Source organism: Tympanuchus pallidicinctus, unplaced genomic scaffold, assembly GCF_026119805.1.
Source record: "Tympanuchus pallidicinctus isolate F22 unplaced genomic scaffold, pur_lepc_1.0 scaffold23, whole genome shotgun sequence".
Lineage (NCBI taxonomy): Eukaryota > Metazoa > Chordata > Aves > Galliformes > Phasianidae > Tympanuchus > Tympanuchus pallidicinctus.
Genome location: NW_026294740.1, coordinates 10,947,471 through 10,965,743, shown reverse-complemented (window position 1 = coordinate 10,965,743; position 18,273 = coordinate 10,947,471). Strand labels below are relative to the sequence as shown.

Below are 18,273 nucleotides of genomic sequence, written 5' to 3'. Positions count from 1 at the left end.
CGCAGATCAAGGAACCCCCGGGGGAGGGGGCAGCGCTACCGCTGACCAATGAGAGACTGGTGGGGGCGGGATAGCGCTGCCGCTGACGAATAAGAGGCAGGCGGGGGCGGGACAGCGCTGCCGCTGACCAATGAGAGGCCGGGTCTGAATGAGCTCGTCCTTCTGCAGCGTGATGGTAACGGGGCTGCAGATGATCTGCGCAGGCAGCTTGGAGGTTGGGAGCCAGGAATGGACGCGGCAGGAGAAGAGAGGTGTTAGGGAGCAGCCAAGGCATCACAGTGCATCAAAAAGCCCTTAAAGGCGTCACAAAGCCACCGCCAGGAAGCTCGGGGTTATCACGAGCAGCATCCAGGATGCTAGAGATTATTTGCTACCGTACCGAATGGGAGCTGCAGACATCCCGAAGCCAGACAAAACGGGAACAAGCCTGGAGCTCTGCTTCATGCACCCCACAGCCTCAGCGTTGCAAGCTCAGGTGCCTTGCTGGTTGTTGCATTCATCCCAGTCCCCGGGAACGAAATCTCCTCAGGCAGTCAAGGCGTTGAGTGAGCACAAGTGTGCTTTTATTAATAAAGGAAAAGACAGGAGGGCGTGAGAGGTCCGGGTAAAGATGGGAATCGTCCTCTCTTGGGTGGAAAGCTCACGGAGAGAGTGGCTCAGAGCTGTCAGAGCCGCTGCACGGTGCCTGGGACTGGAGGCTTGATTCTAAGTCCCCCTCCAAGAGGCTCAGCTGCTCCTCGCTGCTGCTGACCTGCTCCTGCATGGAGGTGCTGCTGTCGGGGCACTCAGGCTGCGCTTGGGCTGGGCTGCACTGCAGAGGCACCGGGTCACAGTCCAGGCTGGTGCCTGTGGTGTCTGGCGGGCTCAGGTCAGCATCTGCAGCAGAGCTGGGAGAAATGAGGGCTTGAACTTGGATGAGCTCCTTGTGTCCACCACTGTTGTTATGCAGCAGGCTGTCAGCTGAACCGCAGCCATTTGTGCTTCCTAACAGCTCTCCATTCATGGAAGCACACAGCCCAGCATCGCTACTTGCTCTGGCACATCTGGGTTGACAAGAGCTCGAATCACCTATAAAAGAATGAACAGGGGTTCGTGTCAAACTCTCACAAGCTGAATTACAAAAGTGCTTCTTGATCAGGGGAGAACTGAAGGTGTCAGGTATGGGCTGGAACGCTAGAAGGAGATACAAGCCCACTGACAGCACGAATTCCATGTTGCTGAAAAGCAGGGTGTTGAAAGCTGGATTTGCACCCTTACCTGCCAGCACTACAACGTCTGTCTCTGACGGCTCCCTGGGACGGCGCTGCGGTTGGCCTTTGGCCACGGAGGATGGTTTTCCCAGACTGAAGCAGGAACACCAACAGCCAGCTGGTGATTCCTTCATCCTGCTGGGTGGACTTGGTCTGGAGAGAGGAAAGAGGGAATGGTGTGAGCCGTGCGTGGAACTCCAAAAGCATCTCTGACACTGACAGCTCATCAGCCCCATCTCACTGCCATGTCCTGTTTCTTGTGCCAGCAGGTCTGACGAACAGCTCTGCTTTGAGGAGAACTGGAATTGGATTCAGGCACGTGGCCCTGAAGTCGGAAAACCCCAATGTTTCCCAGGTACAGGAAGTCCTCTTTACCTTTCAGATGGAAAGTCGATGACTGTGTGCAATTTCCCCCGTACAGCTGTGGGGCCTTCTTCCACCTCTATGTCCCTGCTCTCTGTCACAATGACAGGAGAGCTGCTGTGGCCTCGCCTCCGTGCCTGCGCCTCCTCCAGGCTGAGCAGCTCTGTGGCAGCAGAAGACGCCCGCACAGACTGGGGCCCTGAGAGAGAGCTGTGCCCTGGAAGGGAAAACCACAGGTGAGAGCCAGGATCAGAAAGCGGCAGCACAGCCATCACAGGTCCGGGGGAGCTGCTGTGTTTCTCTCAGATTTGCTTATCCGAGCCGCTGCAAGAAGAGCAGCTCAAAACAACCATGTGCTCAGAGGTGTGTCTATGGCAAAGGACGCAGTCATAATTAGGAGCAGCTCACTGTGTGGAAACAAACAAACAAAAACCCTAGAAAAGGGGGACAGGGAACTGAGAAAGCTTCGCTGCCACACTTTCACCAAGCTTTACCTCCTTGCAAAACATCATAATGACGGTGACAGTGTTCTCCTTGGCACGTTTGGGCTTGCACATTCTCAGCATCCAGCAACAGGGATTCTAACCTAAGCCCCTAACAGCCAGATTCTAACCTAAGCCCAGAAGTCTGCTGTCCCCTCGATAGTAACAGAGGATTTCAAAGGACTTGGAGAAGGCCTGCATTTGATCCAGGTGTCTGACCAAGATAAAGCTAATGGAGGAAGACACTCACCTGCTCCATCTGCAATGTCAGGTCCAGATGTGGAGCAGAAGAGGACGTCCGTGTGGGCGATGATGAATTCCACCACGGCCGACTGCGTCTGCAGTTCCGTGCAGGCAGCTCTCCCGCTGGCGCAGGCAGACTCGCTCTGCTGTGATCTGTAGAAAAGGCAGGTTTTAGAAGTCATTCAGCCAAGATCGCTTCCCGGGTCTGAATTACTGCAGCCCAAAGCTGTCAAACTGGGCTCCGGAGACTTCCGCAGTGGGCAATCAGTGATGCCACTGAAGAAGTTCTCCTGGCTGATCAAGGACACACCAGTCCCATCTAAACAAGAGAGCAGCAATGCTCAGCTAGAAATTGTGCCCACGCGGGGTTGGAGAACAGTCCAGGCTCCTGCTCTGCTGTCAGCCACTCACTGCACATTTTACAGGAGAAGAGCACATGTGGTGCAGAAGAAGGGAGGACTGCTTTATTCTACTGGAGAACAGATGTAAGCGTTCTGTTGAAACGGAAAAAGAAGTTTACCTTAGGAGGTTTGGAGCCCACACAATGGCTAAGTTCTTAGCGTGCATGTTGGTGACAGAGCTGTGCGCAGACAGACAGGCCAAGTGTCTCATCAGATACGCCAGGGTCCTGGGAAACAAGAGCGGCAAATGTTCAGCACCAGCCAGCATGCCGTGCTGCCACTCACAAAGCAAACCTCAATTCACACTAGTTGTTATTACTGCTACTGTCACTGAAGATGAAGTAGATCCAACTTGACCAAGTGCCACGCTGCAGCACCCAGCACCAGCACAGCACAGCCACAGCCATCAGCTGCACCAAGCGTGCTCCCGTGCCCAGGAACTGACCCCACAATTTAACCGCATGCAGCGTTTCAGCATACCCAGGCATCGTGTTGCTCACGTGAGACAAAGCCTGGAATCGCACCATTGCCCTCTGAAGTGCAGCAGGGCTGAGCTCAGCAGGCTGAGGGCAGCACTGACCTGTAGTGAGGAGCGGGCAGCTGCTGGATGACGTCCCGCATTCTGACCAGCCGCTCCTCCTCTGTAGTGGCACCAACAGCATCCTGGAAAAGGGCAGAAAGGGATTGAGACACAAATCAGGAGAGATACCTGCCGCAGGGTCGGGAACCATGGGCACAGCGCGCTGCTGGTCAGCACTGAGAAAGATTTTAGGCCTCCCCAGAGGCAACTGGCAAACATAGCAGCATGCAGCTGGTGCCACCAAGGCCAAGGAGTCCAAGCACCGGGCCAGTTTACAGCCTGGTTGGGCAGCTCAGCTCCTCACAGGGGCATTCATCTCCAAGTACACTTGGCTATTAATCCCCTTCCCGTTCCAGAAAGAGTTGGGGAATAGTAAAAAACAAACAACTAACCAACACAGGAATTCTGGCAAGCATTGTGAATATGGAAATAACCACCTCCCACCAGAAGTGGCATCAGCACGATGCAGGATGTGGCAAAGACATGCGAGTAAACCCCATGGGGCTAACAGAAGGGCCTCAGAGCTGGGGCACTGCTGCAGCCATCTCCCAAGAGGCCCAGGGAAGAGGGAAAGGAAAGGCGTTGCCTCGTGCTTACCGAGAACTTGTCGTACAGCTGGTCGGTCAGCAGGGGGGTCGGGAGCTCCCTGAAGTACATTTTGCAGAGGGAGCTCGCGCTGTGAACGTCGCGGACGGTTAGCTCAGGAACCTGCTCAGACTCAAATTCCTGGCTGCAGAGAAGGACACAAAAGTGGTTGAGAAAGAGGAAAGCAAGTCAAAAGCCACACCCAATGCAATCAAGAGTCGGAAGGGCTTCCTGATGTACAGGAGAACACAAACACTCGGCCACCAGCACCACGTCTGCCGTGCTGGATGGGATGTTCCCAAAGGAGACCTTTTCTCTGTGCTAAGGCATTGCCCGCAGGCCTCTGAACGCCTGCAACAGGGCACGTGCCCCTGCTGGCAGCTGTGTCTGTCAGTCGCAGCACTCTTACCGCAGTCTCTGGACGTTGGACGCCACGCCGGACAGGCGGTATATCCCCTGCACCACGCCATGCTGCTCGATGAACTCGGCGCAGCTCTGGAGGACCTGGGGGACTAAAGAACACGTGCCGGCGGTTACTGGAGCTCCTTAGTCAAGTCCTGCCTCAGGCTGCGCTCCCGTCACATCCCATCCACTAAGCCCAGCCAGGCTACTGCTCAGTTCTTCCTTGAAGGAAGGGGACAGCTGTCAGAGACGCCTCTGCAGGAGCTGCTGAGGAAACTGGACACAGATGTGTGCCTTGCATTCCAGAAATGCCAGGACCTAGGAATCAGCCTGGAGAAAGTAATTCCGGGGAAGCCACAGAACTTGCAAGTCCCATCACAGCTCCCACGGGAACGGAGGTGGAAAATCTCATGCCCGCAAGGAGCTGGGAAACGGATGCAAAAGGCTTCCTTTCATTTCAGGCTACCAGGGGATTGGCTTACAGGCTTTGCTTTAAGCAAATGCACATGCGTTTGTCCCTTAGGAGCATTTCCCTTGCAGCCATCACCTCCTCAGTTGATCTTTCAGTCCTCAACTCCCATTCCCCGTTTCTCCACTGGTATCAACCTGCCCCTTGCTACATACCATCTCCCTTTCATCTCTAGGTTCTCAAACAGGGAAGCTCTCAGGAATGGGCTGTCCCTTACCATCACGACCAGAGTGGAGAAGATGCTCTCCCAGGTCACGGCCAAACACCCTCTCCTTCTCCACCTCCCGCTCTTTCCGTTGCTTCGGGCGGGCCTTCACCACGGAACGAAGGAAGGTGAGGAGCTTGCCGCGCTTCTTTGGCACTGCACAACAAAAGGAAGAAAACAGTTTATTTTAGGCTTGGCTCCGTTGGACGAGGCCGAGCACAACACATTCTACAGAGCACCTCAAAACGGGAAGAACATGATGAGCAAGTGCGTACCAAAATGGATTTTCCCCAACCCTGGAGAAGTCCAAGGCCAGACTGGATGGGGCCCTGGGCAGCCCGGTCCAGTCCCACATTAGACGTGGTGCTTGGTTGGCAGCCCAGCTTGAGGCAGGGGGGCTTGGAGCTTGATGATCCTCGAGCTGCCTTCCATGCCAAGCCATTCTACAAGGATTCTAGGATATCCCCAACTCCAGTCATAAACACAGCAGGACTGGGCCAAATCTCTGCACGTTCTGATGGAGTTGAATGCACTCCTCTTGCTTAGCTTGCTCAACCTGGGCATTAAGGACCCTCTTGAAAAGCCACGTTCTGATCAAGCGTGTCACTAGCACAACCAGACCTCTATCTGTCCACCAGGGACGCTGGCTGTTCTCAGCCTCGTACGGACTTGCAGGAGAACTGCCTTGGCCTTCCCTCATTCTCACTGCCTACAAAACACCAGCCATACACCCCGTGCTATGCATGAAGGATCATCAGCACAGAGGATAAGGGGGGAAGGATAAGGGGGGAAGGATAAGGGAGGTATTAAACATGGAACACACCCAAAAAAGACTCCATTTAGCTTCCCTGCACCATCAAATGTCTCATCGTACCTGGCTTTGGCACTGAATTGATGAGAGACTCTGGGATTTTTCCGTTAATGAGCTCCACACACTCACCAGGGAAAAATCCAACCTGTAACAAGAAGAAGAGAGGTGCGATTCTGAAGGCAGCGTTTCTCAGGCCTGAACTGTTCAAACATCACCTTTTCCTCATCACGTGCCTGCCGGATGCTCCGTAAGACAATCCAACCAAAAAATGGCCTGCTTAAAATTAATAATTATTCCAAATTGGCAGGCAAATATCCATAAAACTGTGTATGGAGCGGGGAAAGGACAAGTATGCTATGCACCCCTAAATCTCAAGCGTGCCCGAAGGGAAAGACTTCATACAGAAGCTATATATTATGATAGATTGATGCAGCTAGATCTGAGTTAGCACAGCCTATGAAATTTCTGCTTGCTGACCGAGATGCTGCTGCCATCCCCAGCTCTGAGCTACCCAGCCTTCTGCAGCCAGCAGCAGCAGCAAGCACGCAGAGGCTCTGTTACCCTGCCTCATCTCAGCTGACAGGCAGCGACTTCCTAAAAGACACTGACTTCACCTTCTGCATGGGTGCAAGCACAAGAGCTCAGAGACACTGAAACACGTGTCCTAGCTGCTGCATTTCCAAAGGTGCGGTTCAGTGGCCGTGACCTGATGCACGCTGTGAGGGCTCTTCTTTCTAAGTTAACTGAGGAGGCAGTTTCCTACAAAGACCAACTTTCAGCTGTGGCCCAAGCCCACGGCAAAAGGGAAAGTCCTCTGACACCAGCACAAGGAAACCATTTTCCATGTGGAGCCACGCTGTGCAGGCAGGGCAGCTCTAAGCTGAGATTCCTGCCTCGACCGAAGTTGTGCTCTCACGTCTGAAGCTTGGGCCTACCTGAAAGCCGTGCTTGCCTCTCCAGCGGGGGCTCAGCTCCTGAGGCGGCATCTCGATGATGCACACGAGGTCTCCCACCTGCAAGAGATTGCAACGTCAATCCCAGCTACAGCACAGCTGAGAGGAAAGCGCAGCTCAAATGACTGCATTCTTCTGCACTGCCCAATATCGTCAAGCTAGAGAGCGATTGCACCAGTGCAGCTCTTAAGGCATTTGCAGTCGTACAACTGAACGTGGAGGTACAAGAGTCACTCCAATACACAACATACGGAATTCAGCTGTTCAGTACCAAATGGTTCTCAAAAGCAGCAGGCTCTTTGCCAAAGGGAGAGCTCCAATTAAACCGCAGGCATAAGTCAGCCAAACAGAGCCTGAACAGATCTGCACACTCCATACACTGCTCTGCCATTGCTCAGAGACCAGGCTACCACACTGGGCAGTAGCTCTTGGATCACAAGATCCAAATGCAAAATAGAGCCATAGTTTAGAGATGGCTGAACTCCTCCCTGCATCCAACCCAGTGCAAGTCTAACCTGGAACCGCATCTGCTGGGCTTCACCACACCAAACACTCTGAAGGTGTCTGAGAATGTTCCTGATAGCTTCACATGTTATACTCTTCTGTACAGGACAACAAGGAACGCCCTTAACTGCTTACCTCCAAGGAGAGTTCACCCGGTGCCTGGGCAACGTATCTCTTAATAACGTGGGCAGCAGCAATAGCTGGGATATTAAGAGATGACTCCTCACGGACCAGCCGGGGCTTCCCGTTGTTCTCAGCCTGAAACAGAGAGCACAGGCCATGGTGAGGAGCTGAGGGCAAACGAGGAGGATTTCAGGCTGAGGAGCATGTCAGCAGAGAAAGCTGCAGGAAGTGCACTCCATCCTTATCATGGGCACACAAGAAGGAACGGCAAGGCTAAGAACATGCCCGCAGCAAGGAAAGAAAGCCTTGAAGGCAGCTTTTCAGTGACACTGATAGAGCCGCAAGGATTCGCTCTCTCTTGAAAAGCAGGAGAGCACATCTGCAGCTCACTCTGCTGGCTCAAGTCAGGGAACAAAGATCAATCAGAGCTCCGTACTCTACCTCCATCCGTGTGATGTCAGGCCCACAGCTGATCTCGCTGCACGCGACGCCCATCACAGCAGGCACGACAAGCTGGAACTGAAGAGAAACACGCTCATATTTTCTCTCTTCACACACCACAGTATTGAGAGACTACTGGAGAACTACCCTTGGCTATCCTCTGGCACAGGCAGGTGCTCTAGAAGCAACCACTCTGTCCACTCCGTTCAAATGGGACAGCCCATTAGGCAGCATTTGACCAAGCGGCTGTCCCTCTGCTAGCAGATGGGGACTGGCACAAAGCAGCAGATGCATTCGCCCAGGGCGCTCTGACAGCGCAGCAGCAGGGCAGTGAGAGGAATCATTGCTGCAGGTGCATCTGCTCCCCAGCCACGGCTCCCACCAGCCTCACCACCGGCACCTGCTGCAGCCCCGCACATCAAGGATTTCCTCTGCTTGCATCTCTGCTGTGCTCCCTACAGCTGCCGCGCACACTCACACAGCCCAGGCATGCGTGCTTGTGACCTTGGGTCACACTGTGCAGCTCGGCACAAACTGGGCCAAGGACTCTTTGCCTAAGGGTTTGGCTTCCTTCAGATCAGCTGGTCACAGCACCACACACAGCATCCTCCACAGGACCGAGCTGCACGGGAAGGGAAAAAACCCACACGGGACCAGTGTCCCATCAAAGCTGGGTGAGGCTGTGTTACCAAACATGGTGCGACACACTGCTGGTCAACCACGTGGGGGGACAAAGCGTGGCACGTACCTGGCAGGAGATCAGAACAAGGTAGACAATTCCTTGAACTCGCAGCTGATTCTTGTCACTTTGCTCTGTGCTTCCACGAGCGAAAGCTGCACCAAGGGAGCGGGTAGAGGAGAGAGAAGGAACAGGTCTGTGAGCTTGCACAATGCAGCAAAGATGACAAGGGAAAAGCCATGGGACAAATGCCATCTTTGTGGATCGCTTGGGAATGCAGGTACTGGCTGAAAGTTACGTCTGATGGACAAGAGTAAGCAGTGTGAGCTGCTAGGAGCTCCACCAGACAGCAGTTTTCAACAGCTCTCTGCCCACCCGTCCATTCCACACCCTGTCTCAGCTTACCTACAAGATGCTGCACAAGACACAAGGGGTGAAAATGAAGGCACTCAGTCGCTGCACAAGGGCAACAAGCGAGCTACTCACGCAGAGCTCAAGCGCTCCAATGAAGGGACGCAGCACGCACTGCTCCTCCCCTCATTCCAGCCTCTTGTGACATCACTAAGGGCCACCAGGCTGCTCCGCCATGACGACAGGGTGGGGAGGCAAGACCATGTCACAGGACCAGAAGATTCCAACACCCAACACCCAACATTCTAGAATCAGTGGGCGGTTGGAATTCTACCTCAGCCCAATCCTGCACAAGCTGCCATGCGGTTGTCATGACCACAGCGCAGGACCCAGCGCTTGCTCCTGTGCAGCCTCGTACGGCTGGCCTCAGGCCGTCCCTCTGCAGGGCCTTCCTGCCTCGGGCAGATGGACATTGCTTCCCAACAGCGTACCTCGCAGCGCAGGGCCTATGTACAATCCACACTGCAGTCCTATAGATCTGTATCAAGCTATCTATACCTAGACACACAGTCACCACTACCATCTTCTTTCTCAGTCTTGAGGTACACCATTCAGCGGTTTCATTGCCATCAAACAACCCCACTGACGTCACACTGCTGACACAACGTCCTTGCAAACACAGCGGCAACTCCTGGCACCGACAGCTCCGGGTACAACAAGCACAGGGCTCTGCGTTGCTTTGGATGCAGCTGGAGCATGGATCTGAGGGCTTTGTGGAAGGGGATATATTGCAAATTGCACCGACGTTTTCAGACCATTTCTCTTTCGGCATGATCCCAGCATCTGGCACGCTGATCATCATAGAATCATAGAATCATAGAATCACCAAGGTTGGAAAAGACCTAAAAGATCATCCAGTCCAACCGTTCACCTATTCCCAATAGCTCCTACTAAACCATGTCCCTCAATACAACATCCAGTCTTTCCTTGAACACCCCCAGGGTCGGTGACTCCACCACCTCCCTGGGCAGTCCGTTCCAGTGCCTGACCACCCTTTCCGAAAAGTAATACTTCCTCATGTCCAGCCTGAATCTCCCCTGCCGTAGCTTGAAGCCATTCCCCCTGGTCCTATCACTAATGACACGAGAGAAGAGGCCGACCCCCAGCTCACTACAGCCTCCCTTCAGGAAGTTATAGAGAGCAATGAGGTCTCCCCTGAGCCTCCTCTTCTCCAGGCTGAACATTCCCAGCTCCTTCAGCCTCTCCTCATATGGCCTGTGTTCCAGACCCCTGACCAGCTTTGTCGCCCTCCTTTGAACACGTTCCAGGGCCTCAATATCTTTCTTGCAGTGAGGGGCCCAAAACTGGACACAGTACTCGAGGTGCGGCCTCACCAGTGCTGAATACAGGGGAACAATCACCTCTCTGCTCCTGCTTGCAACACTGTTTCTGATGCAAGCCAGGATGCCATTGGCCTTCTTGGCCACCTGGGCACACTGTCGGCTCATGTTCAGCCGAGCATCAATCAATACCCCCAGGTCCATTTCCTCTATGCAGTCCTCCAGCCACACCGCCCCAAGCCTGTAGCGTCGCCTGGGGTTGTTGTGGCCGAAGTGCAGGACCCGGCATTTGGCCTTGTTGAAACTCATCCTATTGGCTTCAGCCCAACTCTCCAGCCTGTCCAGATCCCTCTGTAGGGCCTCGCTACCCCCAGGCAGATCCACACTTCCAGCCAATTTGGTGTCATCTGCGAATTTACTGAGGGTGCACTCGATGCCCTCATCGAGGTCATCAATAAAGATATTGAAGAGGACAGGCCCCAGCACCGACCCCTGGGGAACACCACTCACAACCGGTCGCCAGCTGGATTTGACTCCATTTACCACCACTCTCTGTGCCCGGCCCTCCAACCAGCTCCTTACCCAGCCAAGAGTGTATCCATCCAAGCCTCTGGCTGCCAGCTTCTGCAGGAGAATGCTGTGGGAGACAGTGTCAAAGGCTTTGCTGAAGTCTAGGTAGACCACATCAACAGCCTTTCCCTCATCCACCAGATGGGTCACTAGATCATAGAAGGAGATCAGGTTGGTCAAACAGGACCTGCCCTTCATGAACCCATGCTGGCTAGGCCTGATCCCCCGGTCACCCTGCACATGCCGCATGATCTCCCTCAAGACAATCTGCTCCATAACCTTCCCTGGCACCGAGGTCAGGCTAACAGGCCTGTAGTTCCCCGGATAAATATACATTTTGTCAAAGTTCTACAACCAATGAAATAGTTCCTTACCAAACGCAATCTGATCACTCTTCTGGCCATATTTTGTTCCAGCTACCGCTTCCTGCGGGTGGCACCAATAGCGCTGCATCACCTATAGCTCTCTGCTCTTACAGTTCTCATGCTGTCTGGGCAGTCCTCGTGGCCTCACAACTCTCTCATGCCACACGTGCCACATTCGGAGGCACAGAAGATATATCGCGCTACTTCAAAATGCCTTTTTTTTTTTTTAATATAATGATACTAGGGATAATCATCTGGAGCTAGAGCATTATAAAAAAATTCCCTTTAGTTCAACCATAAGTCTGTCCCATGGACTCCAGAAGAGCTCTAAGAATATGCAGGGTGGACATGGATGGCAGCTACCATAAGAGTAAGCAATGAAAAATGAGGTTGGGAGCCACGCTGTGTCATTGCATCTGCGGGCAGGGATTTCTCCTTGGACTGAGCAGAGTGCAGATGTCGCCTGAGAAAAGAACTTAGGATCATTCAGGAAAAGCAAATGAGTTGAGTAATTAACTGAAGAAACTCACGTTCTAAAGGTACTTAGAAGGAGAGAGTATTTCCCAGCAGAATGGGTTTAACTGTCTATTCCCTGTTTTGCTAGACAGGTCTACTCTATGGATGCTTAGACTGACCTGAGAGGGCATGCTTCAGCACACCCCACAATTTCCAGTTTCCACATCGTCCAGGCAGCGCAAGTGCGGTGTACGTCTCCCTTGGCACAGACATCAAGCTTTTCTTCCTGTGCAATCAACTAATTATGACGGGGGAAGGGGACAGTACAGGCCTCACAAGAGAAGAGCCTGGGGGAACGATTTTAGAGCTGGGAGTCAGGCAAATGACTCGGCTCAAGTGCACCTATACCAATGCACGCAGCATGAGCAACAAGCAGGAGGAACTGGAAGCCATTGTGCACCAGGCTAACTACGATCTAGCTGCTGTTACTGAAACATGGTGGGACTGCTCCCATGACTGGCGCGTTGAGATTGATGGCTATAAGCTCTGCAGAAGGGACAGACAAGGAAGGAAGCCAAAATACTCATCAATACTGAACTTATACTGCAATTCAGGAACCTCACAAGCAACCTGAAAAAAGCGTCTTTATTCACAGAGCTGCTCAGCTCCTTACCTTCAGAAGCTCATCCTCGCCAGCATCAGGAAACTTGTCATGCCGGGAGTCTTTCAGTACCTTGGCGATGAAACGCATCCCGTAACTTCGAAGGAAATAAAAGGCAAGTGAGAATTCCTCACGGATGAACCCACTATTAACTGCTGCAGGATAACGCGGTGACACACCAGACTTACGGGATTTGGTCAGCTGAACAACGATGGCAGACAGGAACTTGTCTGTCACTGCCTTCACATCTCGGATTGAGGCATCCAGGTGCGTCCTCACCTCACCGTGATTAAGAGCTTGTTCAGGTGCAACATCGTACGGCAACTTGCTATTTGGAAAAGTCAGATGTGAAGGAGAGCACTCCTCAGCCTAATATACTTTTGTCAGTGCCAGGCAGAATTTTTGGCTTGACACACAAACAGATCCACGCTCACCTGGCTGCAAAGAGCTGCACGTTCACTTTCATTAGAATTCTAGCACTGAAAGAGCAAAGGACTTCTCACGTCCTCTGCTGTCCCTGCAGCAGTCGCTGTGAGAACAGGCCCAGCTAACTCTGAACTGTATCTTTCTGTACCACATGCAGACACGCTCTCTAGAGTCAAGAAGGTCACCTGCGATACGCAGTAGCACCTCAGGTCGCAAACAAATCAGTGAAAACACAAGCTGCACATTGCAGTGTTAAGATAGTAACTCACGCAGCGTGCTGCGCTGGGACAGTTGTCTTTTACTTCATAGCATTGCTTTTCCACCACTTCCCTTGACGTGCCTTAAAAACAAAACAAATACAACCAACAACAGAACCCTCAAAATCTGGTGAACATCAAGCACTGGAAGAAACACAGAACTCTGACTGGGGACGGATGGGAGCCCATCAAGACTTTATAGACACAGATTAAAGGGAGGACAGGGACAGATGACGTAGCGGGGGATCTACAGGCCAACCAACCAGGATGACCAGGTGGATGAAACCTTCTCATGGGCAGACAGGAACAGCTGCATGCTGTGATTCTATGAACACGGCCTGTGTTGACAAGGACCACAATGCTCATCTCGTTCCAACCCCCCGCTGCGTGCAGGTTCACCAACCGCCAGCCCAGGTTGTCCAGAGCCACATCCAGCCAGGCCTTGAACGCCTCCAGGGATGGGGCATCCACAGCCTCCTTGGGCAGCCTGCCCGAGTTGTGGGCAGAGATTGGCTTGGTAGAGTAAGAGCTATGGTATCTGTACCTATGAGTTAACACAGAAGAAATGCTTTGGGGCTTTTCTTGGCCTATCTCTTCATGAGATTCACTTCTAATAGGCTCAACAACCCTGTCACAAGATGATCTTTATACCTTTCAGAAGAAAGCCATCTCGAGCTGATGGAAAAAAGCCGGTATCCATTGGACAGATGCATGCAATGAATCCAGGGATGGTTTGGAACGATTAATAGAGCAATGCAAAGCAGCTGAGCAACTTTCAGAAAAAACCGGTAGCAACAGCTTCCATACCCGGCCTCACCATTCTGAGATCCCATCTGGTTAACCCAGCACTTGTAAACATCCACTGGATCCGTTCTGACGTTGAGCGATTCGTCCTCAATTATTTCCTTCACAACTGGGGCCAAGATCTGCCTCAGTGCGTTCTGACCACGGGCACCACGGTTGAAAGAGCGCATCTCAAAAATACAGAGGAAACAAAGGGAGTTCTACACAGGCACAACTATTTTCTTTCAGTATTTAAACAAGTAAGCAATCAGCAACAAAAGCCATTCACAGCATGCCGCTATGGGAAATCCAGCAGCAGAGAATAAAGCATAGACATGCACTTTCCTGAACTACTACTCCAAGAAAAGATAATAATAATTAAACAAACCTTTTAGGCGTTACCTGTTGGAGGGCACATACCATCCTCATACTTAAAAGCATCAAAAAAGGCATGACTGCCTCCAACATTATATGTATTTGCTATTCCTAGCAAGTTGTGAAGCTCCGTATCAGCCAGAAGTCATAAACACCAAACTCCTAAGTGCCAATCAACTCCATTATGCCGACAGACAGCCAGAATCCTTAAGCCTGACAGCCAGTAAAAAACCCAAACCAGACAGCATCTGATTTTCAGCCTCCTCATCAGTTTTGGAAAACAGTGACCTTCGCATCAGCTTCACTCTGGCCTGTAAAGCCCAAGCTCGCAGTCTGTTCCAAGTCCTTCTTACTAGACAGCAGAGAACTTAGATGGGAATGAATCTTAGGAAAGCGCTGCAGCAGATCAAAAATAGTGCCTCCCTGAGCAAGAAAGCATTGGCTAAAGAAAAATGGCTTTAATCCTAAAGAACAAAGGTAATTCCTCCTCCTTCCAGGTTACAGAAAGGACTGACGTGAAACAGCATGAGCAGAAGGCAGGGACAGTTCAGCATTATCAGCTAATGAGCACGGGACATCACACAACAACAGCTGCAATTTTAGCAGCGGCCCAAACTCAGGCAACAGCAAGGCTGTGTCCTACGCTACAACGTACTTGATCTCTTCCTGCAATGCTGTTTGCAACAGCCGCAACAGCAGAGATTCCTCTCTCTGACTGGATGCGTAGTTATGCAGCGTGAAGATGGCTGAATCCATGAACTCTGTGGGTTTGTTTTGAGGCATCTGCAAAAGCAGCTTGGCCAAGTACGTTGGAGTAGTCTAAAACAAGAAGAAAAAGTACTTAGTGCACGTGTATAATCAATGACTATTAAGATGTTGTCATTATGAAATAAACAAGAGAGTTTGACAAAGCAGACTAAGCTAACAAAAGGAGAATAAATAGAAGGCTTACCCCTATCCTGGGCTCACTTACAAAACTCCAGCAGAGCAGATCTCCAGACGAGATCCTTCCCCACTGGCAGCCAGCTCTTAAACAGGTCTAGGAGGGCTGTAGCCTGGCTGCACCCCTTCCAGCAGCACAGCTGCACTGCCTTCACCTGTGCTCCTCTGCCTGACTCACTGCTCGCCTCAGGTGATCAATCAGAGGTTCAGGCCATGACTCAGCAGTTCCCATACAGCACGTGTCCACAAAAGCCAACACCACAAAGACAGACAGCGCCTCAACACTGCAGAGCATAAGCACAGACTGTTCCAATACACGTAAGCATCTACGACAAGAGCAGTGAATGAAAAGCTGCATACCTCAAGTAGAAAAGGTGCTGATAGCCTTCCAGCTTTTCCCTCTCCTCTTTGCTCAAAGCTTTCAAACCTCCCTTTTGCTCGTTCAGCGTCATCACGTCAGAGAGCTGTTCCTTGTTCTCCTTGCTAAGATTTTTGCTATGAGAAACAACATCCTGCAAAGAACACAGAGGGACAGATTCCACATTTAAATAACACGCAATATGGGAAAAAGCTGCACGATAGCACTTCCTTATGTGTGGATAAGGCAGTCAAGGTACATCAGGAGATCATGAAGTGAAACATTATCTGTTGTAGCAGCGATTTCTGTCTTGTCCCCACGTTCCAGAATTGGTTGAGAACCTACAAGGACTAATTGCTTTGAGCAGGGACTACTGTCACAGCTGGTAGCGTTCTGAAGATGCTTGAAAATGCCTTTCTTTCTCAACTGTGCTTGAAGCCCCAAGCCCTGCTTCCATTTTGCTGACTCCCTGCCTCCACCGCTCTGATAACGATGATACTTTTTGCTGCCAGCATCAGCCCAAGAGCTGGAACCTCCTTTGGAACTGAACTTTACTGCTGCCATGGTTCAGATTTTACACAAGGTCAAGCCTAGCACCACGCTATTCAGGACCAAAGGAAAAGGTGACTGTAACTTCAGCTTGAGTTAAAAAAAGGCACCGCTGTATCAGCAACGTTGTTCTTGTGTGCAATCAATCGTCAGCAAAGTGACAGAGGGGGCTTCCATCAGCCAACCAACACCAAGCAGCCTGAGCACATTTCCTGCTCCAAAATCACCTCCCCCTTCTGATACAGCACACAAAACGTGAGAAGAAATTGAGGTGTGCAAGTCCATGACTCACGTAATCACAAGTGAAGAGACAAACACTTCTCAGAGCCTTCAAGCATACCATCTATTGCTTTCCCTTGGTCCCGAGTGGGTTTTTTTCTGGTGCTTTGTTTTTAAAACACTTGAAGCCTTGATGTTTCTGCTGCAGTTCTCTTTCTAGGGATACATAGTAATAAGTGGAACAGTTAGGAACTTACTGGGAGGAAAACCTGTAACTCTGGGGGAAATACTTCCCACTGCATCTGAGTAAGTGAGATCCAGGCTCAGAAGGTCCTCATGCTAACTGCCATTGGCCTCAATTCACTCTCCTAGTCTCCCAGCACTGCATTTCCTACCTGCAGTGTCATTCTGTTCTTCACTAGCAGTCCAATCTTGAGGTCCATGAGATTGAGGTCATTTTCAAGCTGTTGATTAGATCGGATCAAGGTCACAGCTTCCTCACACAGTTTCATTAGCTCCAGCTCCTCCTGAAAATCTGGGTCCGATCGAGCAAGTGAACCAATTTCCCAACCACAGCCGTAGGTGGGTTTTCAGCATTAACTAAAAACAAGAGACAAAACAGCAGAGGACAGGAAACAAATTAATGCATGCGTTACCTCTGTGCAGACAGCATGTCAAGCAGCAGCCAGTCCAGGATCAAATTAACACCAATGGGCTTGAATAACTCCTGACAGCATCCGGAACTTCTGGCATGGAATAAATCAGGACAGAAGTCAACGCTACAGGATGAAGTCAGTATCAGCTTAGGGGAGTCCACCTTGCTGAACTTACCCCAAAGATCAGCGCTCCTATTTCCCAGCAGCAAAAGTACTACCGTGAACCAAGTTTGCACAGAATCACAGAATGTCAGGAATTGGAAGGGACCTCCAAAGATCACCTCGTCCAATCCCCCTGCTGGGGCAGGATCACCTAGATTAGGGCACACAGGAACATGTCCAGGTAGCTGCTGAATGTCTCCACAGGAGATCCCACAACCTCTTTGGGCAGCCCATCCCAGTGTTCTGTTACCCTTGCCGTGAAGAAGTTTTTCTTCTTATTTATGTGGGACCTCCTATGCTCCAGCTTGCACACATTGCCCCTTGTCCTATCACTGGATGTCACTGAGAAGAGCTTGCCTTCATCCTCCTCACGCTCACTATTCACACATTTATAAACATCAACGAGGTCACCCCTCAGTCTCCTCCAGCCTTTCCTCACAGGGAGATGCTCCACTCATCAGGGCAGAGTAGAGGGGAAAGAGCACCTCTCCACCTCCTATCCGTACTCTTTCTCATACACCCCACGATGCCCTCTTGGCCACGAGAGCACAGTGCTGGCTCATGCTCCTCCTACCGCCCACCAGGATCCCCCAATCCCTTTCTCCTACGCTGCTCTCCAACAGCTCAGCCCCCAACCTATACTGGTACTCAGGTTGCTCTTGCCCAGATGCAAGACTCCACACCTGCCCTTGTTCTTTCTCATTCCGTTTCTCCCCACCCAACTCTCCAGGTCTCGCTGGAAGGCAGCACAGCCTTTTGCTGTGTCAGCCACTCTGACCAGTTTTGTGTCAGCCGGGAGAAATGAGGGCTTCAACTTGGATCAGCTCCTTCTTTCCATCACTGTTGTTATGCGGCAGGCTGTCAGCTGAACCACAGCCATTTGTGCTTCCTAACAGCTCTCCGTTGGTGGAAGCACACAGCCCAGCATCACTACATGCTCTGGCTCTGCTCGGTTGACAAGAGCACGAATCACCTATAAAAGAATGAACAGGGGTTGGTGTCAAACTCTCCCAGGCTGAATTACAAAAGTGGTTCTTGATCAGGGGAGAACTGAAGGTGTCAGGTATGGGCTGGAACGCTAGAAGGGCAATCAAGCCCAGTGACAGCATGCATTCTATGTTGCTGGAAAGCAGAGCTTTGGAAGCAGGATTTGCACTCTTACCTGCCAGCACTACGACTTGCATTTCTGCAGGCTCCCTGGCATTGCACTGCAGTTGGCGTTTGCCCACAGAAGATGGTTTTCCCAGGCTGAAACAGGAACACCAACAGCCAGCTGCTGATTCCTTCAAGGAATGGACGCGGCCGGAGGAGA

The 18,273-nt window shown here is 51.6% G+C and overlaps 3 protein-coding genes across 4 annotated transcripts in view; all 3 read right to left on the bottom strand.

Moving 5' to 3' along the window:
* The window catches only part of LOC128083042 (ras GTPase-activating-like protein IQGAP1), a 64,360-nt gene that overhangs the window by 24,945 nt on the left and 21,142 nt on the right, over positions 1-18,273 (bottom strand). Inside the window, exons 3-6 of one of the 2 annotated variants that reach the window (XR_008207934.1) lie at positions 16,800-16,889; positions 16,539-16,678; positions 16,265-16,359; positions 15,484-15,529 (exon numbers count right to left, since the gene is read on the bottom strand). The gene's annotated coding sequence lies outside the window, so the exon portion shown is untranslated. Of the gene's footprint in view, positions 1-15,483; positions 15,530-16,264; positions 16,360-16,538; positions 16,744-16,799; positions 16,890-16,974; positions 17,113-18,273 lie in introns of those variants that run through there. The other variant, XM_052687913.1, reaches the window with a different exon arrangement.
* LOC128083041 (rho GTPase-activating protein 32-like) lies at positions 542-1,906 on the bottom strand. The gene is made up of 3 exons (XM_052687912.1): positions 1,626-1,906; positions 1,258-1,403; positions 542-1,068 (listed from the first exon to the last, which is right to left on the bottom strand). The coding sequence occupies exons 1-3, from the start codon at positions 1,883-1,885 to the stop codon at positions 641-643; spliced, it is 834 nt and encodes a 277-aa protein (XP_052543872.1). The 5' UTR covers positions 1,886-1,906; the 3' UTR covers positions 542-640.
* LOC128083241 (rho GTPase-activating protein 32-like) lies at positions 1,885-14,858 on the bottom strand. Its single transcript, XM_052688278.1, has 15 exons — positions 14,724-14,858; positions 13,725-13,891; positions 11,753-11,859; positions 8,561-8,646; positions 7,813-7,890; positions 7,384-7,506; positions 6,727-6,804; positions 5,855-5,936; positions 4,993-5,136; positions 4,314-4,416; positions 3,917-4,049; positions 3,320-3,402; positions 2,859-2,966; positions 2,346-2,491; positions 1,885-1,937 (listed from the first exon to the last, which is right to left on the bottom strand). Exons 1-15 carry the CDS (start codon positions 14,856-14,858, stop codon positions 1,885-1,887), a joined length of 1,626 nt encoding a protein of 541 aa, XP_052544238.1.